Here is a 15,170-nt window from a genome sequence, read left to right as displayed (position 1 = left end):
TACCCACTCTGACCCAAGACCCCTGTTACGCGCCTGGTGTCTCGCCAATGTGTGCCCTTGTGCGGACAGGGGATGTGCCCCCCCTCTGAAGCTGGAAGCCAAGTTTTTGCAAAATAAATTGATGCGATTTGCTATTATAGGCCTAATCAATAAATTCATCATCAACCGATATAACCTTAAACATTCTTGGAATTGACATAGCATTCAATGTGAAATGTGGCTCTCTTTGCAAGCACATCTAACATCTAAGGAAAGAAGAGCTTAGATTGGTACCAGATAAAATAATTTTGTTATCAACATTAATACATTATGATCATTTTCATCTTTGTAAGCGCATAAGACAGTGCAAATTATTTCTGTGACAGTCCTTTGAAATGTGGAAAGCTCCATTTTATGCCATACATAGTCAAAATATTGGGGGATGATACAATGGACCATCCCCCCCCCCTTGTCAAATATTGGGGGGTATATTCCCCCATCCCTCGGGATCTACGCCTATGCATATAAGCTTGCTAATATGGATAATTTTTTCATTCCTGATGATGACATAATTAATGTCGAATATTGAATCCCAACACGATGGCGTGTATTTCAATACTTGGAGTATGTATTATACTTTCTTATATATCATATACTTCCACATATATGTTATGAGTCCTTGATCGTCGGAGGACTGCCTTTTAACACGCCATTGACAATATCCTTTCCAATCTCAGACCTGTCTTCCGATAAAATTGCACTTGCACAAATTCCAAACGACTTGTGTATGATTTACAATGATTTTCTGGAAATTTATTGCAGCTTACTCAATTCATCGATCCTGGCACTTTCTAATTAAATATAGTTAGTGTAGTCCTGTAGTTCTGGCAAAGTATTGCACAATATTATAGTTCAAACCAAAATAGTTTGACCTGATTTAATAATTGCTAGATAAGCTGGAAGGGTTATTGATAGAGTCCCACATGGGTTAGGGTCTGGAATTAAACTGACAAGATTGTTTGTCTCAAGCGGAAGTACATCTAGTCTAGGGTCTGGAAGATAAGCTGGGAATTTTCCTCCTATAAAGGGTCAAAATATGAGATAAATTGCGATCCGTATTTTTGTTTCTTAATTAATTGTGTTGAATTTGCGTTAGAATCGAACTTGGAAGGTTTCGTGTAATTTCTAACTAGCCTGGTCTGGTGACTTTTCTTAATTGTCTGTGTTATTAGCTGCTGGGCGATGTCTATCCACTGGAGCTTTTTCAGCAGATTTTCTATTGGTGATTTGGGTGGGAGTTCGAGCAAAAAGCGTTTTTAACGATTTTGTGTCTGCACTTAGGTGCATGTTTTAAGCCATTCTGATTTTCAGCTATTACACCTGAGCCTAGATTAACAGAACTTGTGTTTTGATCAAGGTACAAGACAATTAGGCCTACTGATAGATATTCGCTAATAAAACCATCAATCAATTACATTTATTCAAAGGTGAAATTTTCCATTCTTGGTGAACAGACAGGCAGTTAAAAGCCCTTGCTAGAAAGTATAGAAGGTTTATACTTAAATACTTGCCAACAAAATTGCTTACTTAAAAATTGAAACAATCTGTTGAATATGTGTTGTGTCAAATCGAATTGATTTAATTAAAAAAAATCAAGCACAAAATCCATCCCAAGACTACTTTTTATTTAGTCAATAGGGAAATGCAATGACGCAAATGAACTATCGTGGCTGAATGAAAATGACATACCAACCCTGCTAAATAGATTTTCCGGATGCGTGCAGCGCAGTGGCTTTTTTTAAACAACTTTACTAATAAGTCTGAAAAGAGAAGATCGTAACAGAACAAAGAGCTGTGCCCTGGTTACCATGTTTTGCGCACGCTACTACTACGGTACGACAGTTATTTTGAAAGTTCACAAGCTTTGAAATTCTGGACACAAACGAGTGACTGAGTGTTTCGAGCTCGTTTCCAATACTTTATTGGCCAAGAGTAAGTCGGTGCACTCAATAAATCTGCTACTGAAATAAGCTTTTAATTTGTGCGCGTGTGGCTGCTCCCATTCATTGCAGATATAGGCCCTACAGTAAATAAATAGGCTAAATAGAGAAAACATCAACACGCAAGTAAAACAAATTCATCAGACCATGAATAGGCCAATACGAATACTTACATGCGATAAAGCTATAAAAACAATAGTATTTTTTATATATATAGGCCTACAAACTGGCTCAATTTTCATCATTGAGGTTTGGGGAATGGATCTGCAGTATTCATCTAACAACATCCTGACGTTTTGAGCTTCCGGACTAGTGATTGGAAGGCAGCAACTTAAACGTCACGATACAGAATAGCCACGCATGATTCGTGGCGCGCGATGCATGCGGTTTCTAATGGCCTCAAAATACTTTGAAAATGGAAAATTATCGATTCTCCTTTAGGCCGGATAAAGGGAACAATGCGAGCACAGCATTGGCAAGTGTTAATACGCAAAGAGTGGCGGAAATCCGTAGGATGCTTGCACATTATTTCTGGGTCAATTGGTGGTAAATCTCTCTGGAAACTTGTCATCTACAAGCAAATATAAGGCACTCCAGGAAAGATGGGTCACCATAGGTTGAACAAATAAATATGGCTTTATATACAGTACTATCATTGATGTTTTAGGACCATTGAGGCGTAGGCTATGGGATTTTCTTTTTCTTTTTTTTAATAGGTTACTGAAAAACTTGCAAATTGGGCCTAAATTTTGGATTGTAAAACTTAAAGACCAATCTAATTCTCACAACAATAGAACACTTGAAGGACAGTGGACAACGTGTTGTTCCGCACATCGTGTCATATCCCAAGTTTATAACATAGCCTTATCATAGGCCTATTAGGCACAGAGTACTCCACGTGTTGTTCATTTTGTGACAGGCCTATTAAATGATACATATCGAAACTGTTTACGCTGAGATATAGCCTATACCATCTATTTTAATGGTCTATAATAAACACACGAACATTCGTGCATCCGTTGATTGGCGTGGAGGATAAATTATTTCTATAATTTTTATTTCAATTAATTAAACCATGATGGTACATTAATTACCAGCTAATTAATCAGTTTTAGACCTGTGTAAAAAATTTAGAGTCTAAGATAATAACCTCATAAATACATACGGGTACTGTATGCAAAATAGGCCTAATTTAAAGTTTATTATCAAAGATTATTATTAGAGCAACCATCAGCCAAGACAAATATAGACCTATCTAATACGCTATACGGTAGTTAAGAAACAACAACACACTAAATACAACCGTGTGTTGTTTTGATTTTATTGGCCTTTCCTACGATCACCTATCATCTAAAGCTGAACCTGCACGTAATTGTGAGACAACCATCATCGTGAGACTTTTCATATTGTTATAACCAGTATTGGGGTTAGTAGAGTGAGAACTTAACCCTCCCCAGTCCCCGACACCCGTTGCAAAAGTTGCTGCAACATTGCGCAGTGGCGGCGCCAGCGTCTGAAATCTAGGGGTAAGTGAGGGGCAAGGTAAAATTTTGGGGTGGCAATATGTTTTTCCAGCAGACCGGAGATACAATTATAATTTATAAAATCACATTAAAGCTTCTATCCACGTTCCTGTTATTTTTTATTTAAGTGTTCAGTAAATTACAAATGTAAAAAGTTTGTTAAATGCATTGTTGTGGTTAATTTTGTTGGCCAAATTTATTTTTACAATGTTCATATTTCCGAAACTGGGGGAGGGGACTGGGGGTGGGAGAAAATTATATGGGGTGAAATCCCATCCCCCGTAGCCGCCACTGACACTGCGTTAACGTTTCTGACACATCCTAACAGCAACGTAACAACATTCGCGAGAGTTATAATAACGTTTTGTGTTTGTTGGGATTCGCACTTTCTATACAATTACGGGATATTTAAGTCTATACGGTACTAACTACATTGTACGCAGCGATGCTACTCAAAAAAGCGCATGTTTTCTAATCGGTAAACACGGAAAGAATTTCTAACATTGTTACGATGTGACAAAATGTAATTAATGACGGCAATGAACTCGAATCAATCACTCGGCATACACAGAGCGCTCCTTCAGGGAATTGCTGAAAATATGGTTTGATTCAAAGTGTATGTACATTTAGGCCTAAACGTTTCTAAAACATGAGCATAATAAACCCAAGAAAATGCTTACGCCATAAGCGTTAGCAATTAAACTAATATTTTTGGTATTTTAAACACATTTAACGTATAGAATATACGCATTAAAGTTAAAATATTTAAAAAATGTTAATAAACGTGGAGATTTATTAAGCTTACCCATAAATTACTGATTTCTGCTGTTGCTCCCCCTGTGACGCCGTAATGTCAAATAGTACAGCAACCAGTCCTACAACTCCAACGAGTAGTAGCCTATCTTTCATTCTCTTTTCTGTTCAAAAAAAAAAAACGAAAAAAAAAGTAAAAATTTGATAAAAGTCAGTGCAAGCAACGAGGTTTTCGACAACACCAACTAGTGTTGTACACTTCGTTAGTTCCCTTCAGCGTCTGAAGATAGTTGAGCTAACTCGTAGTAGTAAAAACACATGAACTTTCCAACTACCAATGAACTTGTGTTGATAGATGGCCATATGAGGTGTATATGCCTGTATAAAAGTCACAGGTCAGGTCGTGTATCGATATAATGCGTGTAGTGGGGATACGTACATAGCCCTTGCGCCATCCACACAAGTTAAAGTAGGCCACGACCACGGATAAGCGGGCGGATAGACGCGTTTCATTCGGGAGCCCCATTTACGAATAATTATAAATACTATATTTTAATGCACCGTACATGTACAACATAGAATTCGCAGCTGGATGGTAGTAATAAAAGTCATGTAGGCTTACATCTGACGATCGCAGACAAACTGTTGCTCTATTTGACATTTTGACTGTATGGTGAATTTTATTGTGAATTCACTGAACTTTTATCATTATGTTGATTGCAAATGATGTCTGATGACGCCTACTGAGATTTGCCTGCACTTGACAGACGATCCTATCACACTTCTTGATCTTGTGTTGGCTTTACTACCGTATTCTCTCAATGTTAACATTATGACAGTAATACTAATAATTACTATGGTAAAATATAGAATGATACAAATTTTATATATAAATTTTATTTTTATTTCCTTAAACATCCACGGCAAGTGTACAGAACGCGCCAATTAGCGGATAAAACGATGTTTTATAAACGGAGTCTCATTTATGAAGTTTCGTGAGTGGACTTGTTTTTAGCTGTGAGAAAGAAAACCCTGCAGTGAACACCAGGCTACAACTCCACTCCAAACTCAATAATGGTTATAAAGTGATTATGTAAGAGGATGCCTTCTATTCGCGGCCAAACAAGTTCCAACTTAATAGGTGTCCCAAAGGAGGGGTTAACTGCACATATACTAAGTCTGTTAGATAGTTCAATCATTCACATCAATCTGCCTCTAACTATTGTGCTATTTTGTTTATATGGACATGTCTAAAATAAAGAATTCAATTTAATTAAATAAAATTAACATTCAATACCAATACCAATAACAATAATATTAATGTTAATGATAATATTAAAATTCGCTATGACATTTGTATATGATGTTCTCTGAATTCCTTCGTAATTTCTGAAGGTCATACAAACGGACATGAACCTGAAAGGTTCCGCCATTGATATACCGGTAACCAGTGAGGATTATAGGACTCGATGAAAATAATACAACTCCGAACTTACTTGGCAGCAAAACAGAAGCGTAATCCCATCCATGAGTGCACAATGAGCTAAATTTTCATAACTCTTATTCCCCGTCTTATTATTTATATCAAAAATGCTACATGAAAGTACAATAAAACAATAATTTGCACCGGTAGGGGGCGGCAGTTCATACAAGATGTCAGTGAAATCTATATTTTCAGAAGATTGGGAAATTTTTCTATTACAATGGGCACCTTGTTTTACTAAACGCGGTTAGAGGTTTTACCTAGCACCCATTTTTTACTATAGTATATAGGTCTAATCATGGAGGAATAAATTTCTAATACAGTTAAAATATTATATAACATGTATTTAAGTTTAGAAATCGTTTACTCATGATTACACATCACACGGTGCACGAAATATTAATATTAATAAATAAACACATTCTCTGGTGAATTTATAGCGATTTTTCAAAACATTTTCGTCTGTTTGAACATCGATATTTAAATTGGATGACTGACAAAATTCTATTTGGCACGTTTCTTAATAACGTCCTAGTCAACTTCGTCTACATTTTACTGTGGCTCACGTCTTTTTTTACCCGTTTTCAAAATACGTGCTTGAGAAGTTTGTACCGGTACTTCAAACCGAAAGTTTGGCAACAGGTTCAACCATTCAAGTTCGCCGATCATACGTAGAGGCACCATCAGTATTACTGACATATCTGGACACAGGGAGGACTTTAGCACTACATTCAGAAACGTTCAAATATTTATAATACGGTACAGGTATATTATTTGACTTTCGGTTCAGGTATGAAATCTCCATTCCTCATTTTTCATCACAAACACATTAGACTATCTATAATGAAAATCCCAAACTAAAAAAAATTGTTTATCTCATCAAGAAGAAATTAGTGATTATAGTTATTAATATCCTAAGGATGCAAGATAGGCTGAGTTTATACCTTTCCTTTTAAGCTTTCTACTACAGCAAGGGTCCACGTACGTTGGAAGAAATTCGTGAAACAATTGATGTTAAAATAGTATAAGCATGCAATTTCAAGAATTTGCGGTTATTTTCCGGGAGAGTTTTGCTTGCTTGCGGAAGTGCGTCCCGATTTTCGATTGAGACCCCTACTTCAGTGTTTGTTAAACGCAAATCTTCAAAAGTTATACGTATAAGTAATTTGCCATTGTATGTCTGAGTACGATACCGGTAGCTTGTGATTTGCGAACCCACTGTTTTGCAACTCTCATTCTCCTTATCAATAAGGTCGTATATAATCGCACATTCATATTTGTAGGCCTAATAAAATTTGCACCTCCATTTGGGTGCAAATTCCGTTTTTAATAGAAGAAAGTTTGCATGTCTCCAAAAGGATGATTCAGGTGTATGGGGAAGGGGCTCAGGCGCCAATCGAAGAGCTATCGTATCGACCAAATGAGGGAGGTTGGGATGTTTCCTTATAAGAACAGGGGCGGATCCAACAATTTTCTGCGGCACAATAGGGAGTAGACACCACCTCAGCCCCACCATGGTTGGGGGTGAATTAAGCAGATGTTAAGAATAGGCACCTCTACATTAGACGCTCGGAAATGGCACTCTCAGATGGTAAAAATGCTTTTTTTAAGCAGTGTTCCTCGACATAATTGTTTATTTCTTTCCGACAGCAGCTATTCTCCCCTTCCCCTAGACACCCATCTCCTCATGTGCGTCACGAAGGTAGAGTATAATCGAGGACATAGGCCTACTCTATCTATTCTATGCTGGGAGTCGCAAAGCTCAAACTCGGAACCAACAATCCAAGAGGCCTAGGCCTAATAAGAGTATAAGCACAACTTTTGAGACCCTTTTGTGACGGTCGCCAATTCCATTGTGGAATTTTAGATGCACTCGAATTAAATTATGTTTGTCATTGTATTTTAAATGTTTTTAACGACGAAATAAATGAAATTATATCATTGGCGGATCCAGGAATTTGAAATAGAAGGGGAGAGACTTTCACAGGTGGAAGGTCCATACCACCGTTATAGCCCAAATGTTTGGGGTTGCAGTAAGAAAATTATGGCACCTCGGTGACCGGAAATGGCAATCATTCACAGTAGTACTACCTTCTGTAATAATGGCTAAAAAAAACCCGTCTTATGTCTCTTTTTGACCTTTTTATGATCCTGATTTTTGAAATCGTTGGAAAAAACGGCGTCGAAAATACATCGTTAAGGTGTTAAAATGATTGAGCTCTCCTTTCGCCTACTGAATCCGCCACTGAACTCATGGGTACTCTTTATTTTTTCCTCTCTTTCATCCGTTTAACTCTTCTCAATTTTTTTCTCCCTCTATTTTCATTTTTTGCTTGACTGTCGGGAGGTGAGGGGGACAGGCCCCCGCTGGATCCGCTCCTGAAGAAGCCATTTTAGCCATATTAGTCTCTCAAACAAACACTTGTTTAGTTAGAGATACGGTATTTTGCTGCTGCTGATGTCGGGGATGGGTTAATCGCCCTTTCGTTCGTTACCCCAGGATCTAACACTATTTCCCTAGTTTTACTGTACAAAGTGCACAGTATGCTTGCTTTTGGAAATAAGGCCTAATTTAATACAAGAAATAAAAGAAAAGAAATAATGATTTCTTGTATGTTGATAAAAATGTCTATTATTAATTTAACACTATGACAAAACACGTTCATTACGGTACTCTACCGATACAGGCTAAAACAATTACTCAATTTACACTTGATAGGCATGGGAATGGCTAATCAACTTGTCTCTTTTAAACTATGATTTTATGGAAACGTACAACAGTATTTAATGTAAAAACCGTCCATGGAAGGACGTTCGATCGACCTCTTTTCCTTGTTTTGACCATTTTGACCAACTTGACATACCTGTATAGTACGAGAAGGATATAAACTTTTCCGGGCCCAGGAGGCTGCTTTCGCATTATTGGGCCTAGTGCCAAGGGTGGACGCCATAGTAAATCCATTGTCATAACAATTACAAAGTCAATGGGTTTACCGTGACCATGGAATTATTTCTGGTAGTCCTAAAACCCCATGCTGTGGCGTTTCCCATAAATAATTAATATTTTTAGACGCTAGGTGTAATAGATTGCAAGCCAAAGGAGAATTAACAAATAATAGTAAATTTATACAAAGATTAAGTATGATCTACCATAGGAAGCATGAATAAAAAGTACAAGAACCTGCCCGTCGGACGTATACGGTTTGATTGCGCCTCCACTAATTAGGCATATGACATCTGGAAGAGAATGGTCAGGTTACCATAATGTAACATCAATATACAAATTTATACTATCAGGTACTGAAAATATATTTTCTGTGTCGTAGGCCTCATGTATAAGCGCTGTCGTGAGAATAGCCACTACGTATTTTGTATTGCTTATTTTTATATCAGCCTTTCTATTTCAAGAGAGAAAAAGTCACGTTTCAAAGATTCCTAATTTTGCAAAACGCCTGGCTAAAAAAACCTCCTTAAATATCTTTTTCCCATGGCGAATCGGCAACAAATCATTAACAAGTCAACAACAACAAGTTCAATGTGTTAAGTTTAAATAATTTAGATAAGGACGTAAATAAACAGAATCTTTGACAATTATGTTAATACCACAGGAGGTTTTCATGCCAACCCCCGCATTAAGCCTACACAGGCCTACACATAATACGACGTTTCAATAAACCTATATTCTAATGTAGGTCAAATTTATGAAGGTAACTAGCCAAAGTAATGATTTCTTTTATGTAAATAGTTAGATTTCTAGACAGATCCTTCCGTCTGTTCTGTGAATATCAGCTGTCTGCTTGGACTTGTCCAGAGGACAGGTCTTGAGGACAAGTCTTGAGGACAAGAGATGGCGCGTATACATGACGTAACCTTGGAAATTAAAGTAATGCGAATTATAGAGGATGTACTTCAAGGTGATAGTACTATTGATGCCATCTACACTGGGTGAAGGTCAAGATACTTCACACTAAATAATAATGTACTTGAATCTACGGGATGCAAGCTTGTTTCAAAACGTACTTTATATTGATATAGTAAATTATTTAATATATAATTTAAAGTCCGGAAATTATACATAATATGTTTCATAGGGATGTATCAGTGACGTAACACTGGGTAACGCCAGGGCCCGGACCTCAAAGGGCTTAGGACATTGATATACTTTTTTGGCAAGGACCATAGGCCCCCAATTGGCCGAGCGAGGTTCTTAGGGAGCAGAAGTTGTATAAAAAGCATCAAAACGTCAAATATCAGAACGGACGGGTATTCGTCCTGTACCAAACTGAGTCTGAGGCCCTACGCGTCACAGAGAGAGTCGCCCGAAAAAAAACAAAGAGGCTTGAGCCCCTTCTGGCTATGGGGAGCTAGAGCCTAAACCTCTTTGTTATACCCCACCACTGCTATGTGCTTAATAAGCTTATTTTATAATTTTGTTTAATATTTAATCAATCTATTTTAGCTCTATTTTACTTTGTTTAATTTCAATTTCATTTCATAAAAATGTCAATAAAGTTTGTCGTAATCCCATGGTACGTAAACGACACAATGCAATACATGAATATACATTATTAGCCTTATTATTATAACAAACACACACAAAATGTATGTTAATACATTTTTTGACTATCACCTGTAAATACGGTACTGTAAAAGATGAAAATGAAAAATAGAAACAAGAGCTTTAATGATTTTAATATTTGAGATTCTTATTTTTAATATTGATTTTGTCAGTTTTATGTGACTTTTTATATTGTTAATGAAAATAGTCGATTTTTAAAATTCTTTCTGCTTCAATTCTGATGTGATTTTTTAACTTGATGTACAATTTGAAGGTAAATACGGTACGGTATTGTACTAATTTATCTTTTTCGGCGATTAGAATTGTAAATAAACATTAAATAATAATAATAATAATAATAATAATAATAATAATAATAATAATAATAATAATAATAATAATAATAATAATAATAATAATATAGGTCTATACAACGGTATTGGATAGGGCTAGGCCTATATGTAAGTTGATTTGAATTTACCACAAAACTCCCGGTTTCTCAATTGGTTAATTAAAGCGTTTACAACATAGGCCAAGTTGGAGTCTCGGGTGAGGCGATTGTTTTCACTCTTGCAGACTTTTTTTTTCTATATATAAAGTTGGCTTTAATTTGATGAACTAATTATATTTAGTACTAACATAACAATAATAGTCGCAAAAGTGAGAGACTTGACGTATTCGGGAACATAAATATTACGCATGTGTATAGGCCGGGATACTGTCGTAATAACTTCAATCTCTCCAAGGGAATGGGTATTGCCTGAACCCTTTCGTAGAGAACAGACAAAATAATAATCGGGTCCTAACGAGACACTGTACGTCGACCATTGACTTTAATTGAGGAACTGATGACAATTGGAAACAATTTATGCTTTTCAAACGATTTCTTATTTTCATTCACTGATATCCGCCATTTCAATAACAGGATATGACGTTAATAACATTCCGACAATTTCACTTTAAATTAGTTGCTATACATATTTTCATAAAGAAATAATACAGATTAGGCCTACAAAATGTAAGGTTTTTTTTTCTCATTTTTTCTCATAAATATAACGATGTGAAACTTATCGACGTCATGCTGTTTTCACAGAAACGTGTGCTCCGGGGAGTTGAATGCACGGAAGACTCCACTGAACCTCAAACAATTGACAGGGCTGAGGCCATGGTGAAACCATGGAGGTATAAAATAGATATTATATTTTATTTTATTTATATTAAATATATTTTTATACCTCCATGGTGAAACCAAGCCGAACTTACATTACAGTACCGTTAATTAGGCCTACAGTAAGCAACCAATACAGAAAACAAGAACCTCTGATTCAAATAGGTCCACAAAAACGAACGTCTTTCTTTTTAAACAGATGGCGAAACAATAGTTAAGTTTTTGAATCCTTTCCACCCCACCCACCCCAAGTTAACTGTTGCATTCGCCACCAGTAACATCGAATGGATATTTGTTTTACATTAACCATAAACTAAAACCACATGAAATATTTCATCCTAAAACAATCTTTATAATTAAAAGATACTGTATGGTTTATAGTTGATGTATTGTGTTTCAAAGTCCAATATGGAAGACCTATAACCTGGTTCCCATAAAATGGCTACACTGCAATGATTACACTGCGCAGCGTATTAGCTGTCCCCGTTGCAACCGACCAATCAATGTCGCCGAAAGCTGTCGACGACAGGACGTAGCGTTTTTATTCCAGGCCTAATTCTGTACACTTTTTGTAGTGAAATCTGAAGAAAAAAAACTTAACAGGTCGAATCAAAACCACTTAATTGCTCATTTAAAAGGTATCGACTTCTAAAAGAGACACAGATCAAAACAAATTCAATGTTCGCTGATTTACAGTAGATTTATACACTTTTTTTTAAATAAGAAAACATTTTATACTGAGGCTGAAATTGCTAAACAAAAATTAAGAACAAAATAAGAACAAATTGTGGCTGAGGTAATATATTAAATGAGGTTTTTATATTTCAAAAAAAGAAAAGCCAACAAATTTATCTGTTCCATATTTGCAGTGGGTGTAACTATGTAATACCCTCTATAATACAATATGAGTATGGTGACTCCGAAAAATGACAGAAGTGAGGCCATATTTGATTCTACGTTTCGTTCTTTATTGGATCATTGTCAAGAATGAATAGTTTAAGTCCAAAAATACTGACAAACATACCAAAAATCAATACAAGATAAATTTTGACCAATTAGAAAGAGGTAGGCGGAACATGGAGAAAAATGATATTCTGATAAATAAATTGATAAACAAAATAAGATTGTGATAATACAGTCAAGTAATAATATACTGATTGTAAAATACTAATTTTCCATGGTTGAAAAGTGTGTAAAGAAAAAAAAAGAACATTTTGAGCCAGAAATCTGCCAAATAATTAAGAACACAATGAGCCTGGGCAAAACTTTACTGGTTCTTATAAAAAAAAAAAGTGTACTCTATTTACTACGGAAATCTTTAATTTGGTTATCAGCCAAATAATACAGGAACCGTATTCTTTGGCTGGTACAATATCCATTTATAATTGTTTAATTGATTACCAGCCAAAGAATACATTAACCGTTATTAGGTTACCGGTGCGTCTGTTAATTATAGAAGAAATATTTCTAGTTCTAATTGTAAGGTGAAAGCTATCTTAAGCTATCTTATCTTTCAAATATTGAATTTTTATTTTTAAGAATGTTAGCTCAAGTCGTGTGCCCTGTAAATGTGTCACAGAGGGTATTTTTAATAAAAAAGAAAACAAACCTACAGTATTGGTTTTGTAGGTTTATGCAGCTGACATACTTGGACTTCCACATCTGATGAATTAGAAGGTCAGAGTGATAAATAAATCAGAATCAATTGATTTCCATTGCTTCTTTGATTTATTATACCCAATTTTAATAAATTAATATGTGATGGAAATTCCTTTCACTGACACGTTCCCGTGTGTTTGGCTCCAAGTTCCTATCTCCGTTGAGAGGCCTAGGTTTAGTACTCTGCCTCCTTGGACTGACCTTCATTTAAACCTGCACCTGATGTGAACTGTCTTATTAAAGTATAATGCCCTTCTGGAGTACCAAAACAAGCTGGCCCGAATAGAAATTAAAAACAGGCATTGTCAGCTCCAAATCGAACCCCAAGAAATGGGGATATCTGGACACAGACATAACCTGTGAGTGCAGTATTTAACCCAACTATATGGCGCACTTACTGAGGTGTTCTCTATTGCGAGTAGCAATACAGAGCCAAAGACCTCGCAGAGTGGAACGACAGAGTCAGGGACAGTGGGTGGTGCCAGTGCAGAGGGTGGGGCAGGCACAATTTGCCCTCAAGTCGGGCAGGTCTGGACCTCCCTGTCGTCCGGCAATGACGAGGTCGTCGGATCAAAACATAGTAATTGGCCTATCCAAATAAAACGTTATTTTGACTGCCAATCCCTAATATTGTGGTCTAAAAGAATATTTGGACTATAGGCCTAATAAGAAATAAACTTTCCCAGTGAACCCTATAGGGATATTTTTATTCAATGGTCAAAGGCCTATATTTATATAGCGCCTTCCACAGAAAACCGTCTCAAGGCGCTTACGAAGCCACGAGAAAGGGGAAAAAGACTTAACTACAGAACAACTTAACTAAAGAAATTTAACAACAGAGATCAATAAATGAGAATTATTAACCATGAGAAAGTAAACAAAGATTGAAGAGGTAAGCCTTCAAATTCTTATTAAATACAAGGAGTGAAGGTGCCTCACGAAAGACCCTAACGGAGCTCTAGTCGGCCCCTTGGTTCGGACCCCTTCGTCAGACATGTCGGACTCCTTGTCGGCACATTTCCGGAGTCACCGCTGGCTAGGGATTGTTTTGTGGACACGCTAAGAACTCCCTGAAATCTCTTCTCCTTGCCGATATAATTATATACTGTACAATTACGTTCCAGAACTAAAACATAATTTTAAACTCAGGTTCATCATGCCCCACATAATGCCTATTGATAAAATGAAATAGTTAAGCTAATACGTAGGCCTATGTGAAAACTCTCTTTCTACAGCACATTATAAATCAACTTAACTTTACACAATTCACCATTGCTTACTTGCTCTCACACTGAGTTCTTACTGTTAAGGTGAAGAATGATATCATGCTTTTATTAGACAAGGGTCATATTGTTCTATTGTTATCATTAGATTTATCATCAGCATTTGATACAATAAATAGGGAAATCTTGATGAAACGATTGTCCACGAGGTTAGGAGTTCGAGATGTAGCATTAAAGTGGTTTCGTTCATACCTTGAAACTTGGAAAACTTGTGTAGAAATAAATGGCACACAATTAGAGATAGTTAGTAATACAGTAGGGTTACCACAGGGATCGGTATTTGGGCCAATAGGTTACACTATTTACACTTTGCCAGTTGCAGATACAGTATTGCCAGATTCTATGGTGTCTCATATCATGCATTTGCTGATGATACACAGCTTTATTTATCATTTCATCATAGGAAAGCAGATGATCTGAATATGGTACTGCAAACACTGTCTTCGTGCATTGGAGACATAAAAGCTTGGATGTTAAAAAATAAACTTAAACTTAATGAAGACAAAACGGAATTTTTAGCCATTGGTTCACCAAATAATCTACAGAAGTTGGGCAGTATCGTTCTTAATATTGGGTCAACTGAAATATCACCGTCCACATCTATAAAAAAAAAAATCTTGGTGTTTATCGCGATTGTAATATGTCAATGTCAAATCACATTGAAAATATTTGTAAATCTGTACGATTTCAATTGAAAAATGTATCACGGATTAGAAAGTACATTACTAAAGATGCATGTAACCATGCAGTGAGAAGTCATGTAC

General features: G+C 36.3%; 1 protein-coding gene across 1 annotated transcript in view; it reads right to left on the bottom strand.

Moving 5' to 3' along the window:
- Positions 1 to 15,170, bottom strand: part of LOC117110796 (fibrillin-2-like) — a gene marked incomplete in the record, with an annotated part of 84,494 nt that overhangs the window by 65,018 nt on the left and 4,306 nt on the right. The window contains 1 exon segment of the mRNA XM_033253616.1: positions 4,308 to 4,419. Within this exon segment, the coding sequence (XP_033109507.1) occupies positions 4,308 to 4,411 (104 nt within the window).

Source organism: Anneissia japonica, unplaced genomic scaffold (genome assembly GCF_011630105.1).
Source record: "Anneissia japonica isolate Jap-2015-1 unplaced genomic scaffold, ASM1163010v1 scaffold2756_len2360902_cov194, whole genome shotgun sequence".
NCBI lineage: Eukaryota > Metazoa > Echinodermata > Crinoidea > Comatulida > Comatulidae > Anneissia > Anneissia japonica.
The sequence above is the reverse complement of the archived record's forward strand: the minus strand, read 5'-3'. Positions and strand labels throughout refer to the sequence as shown.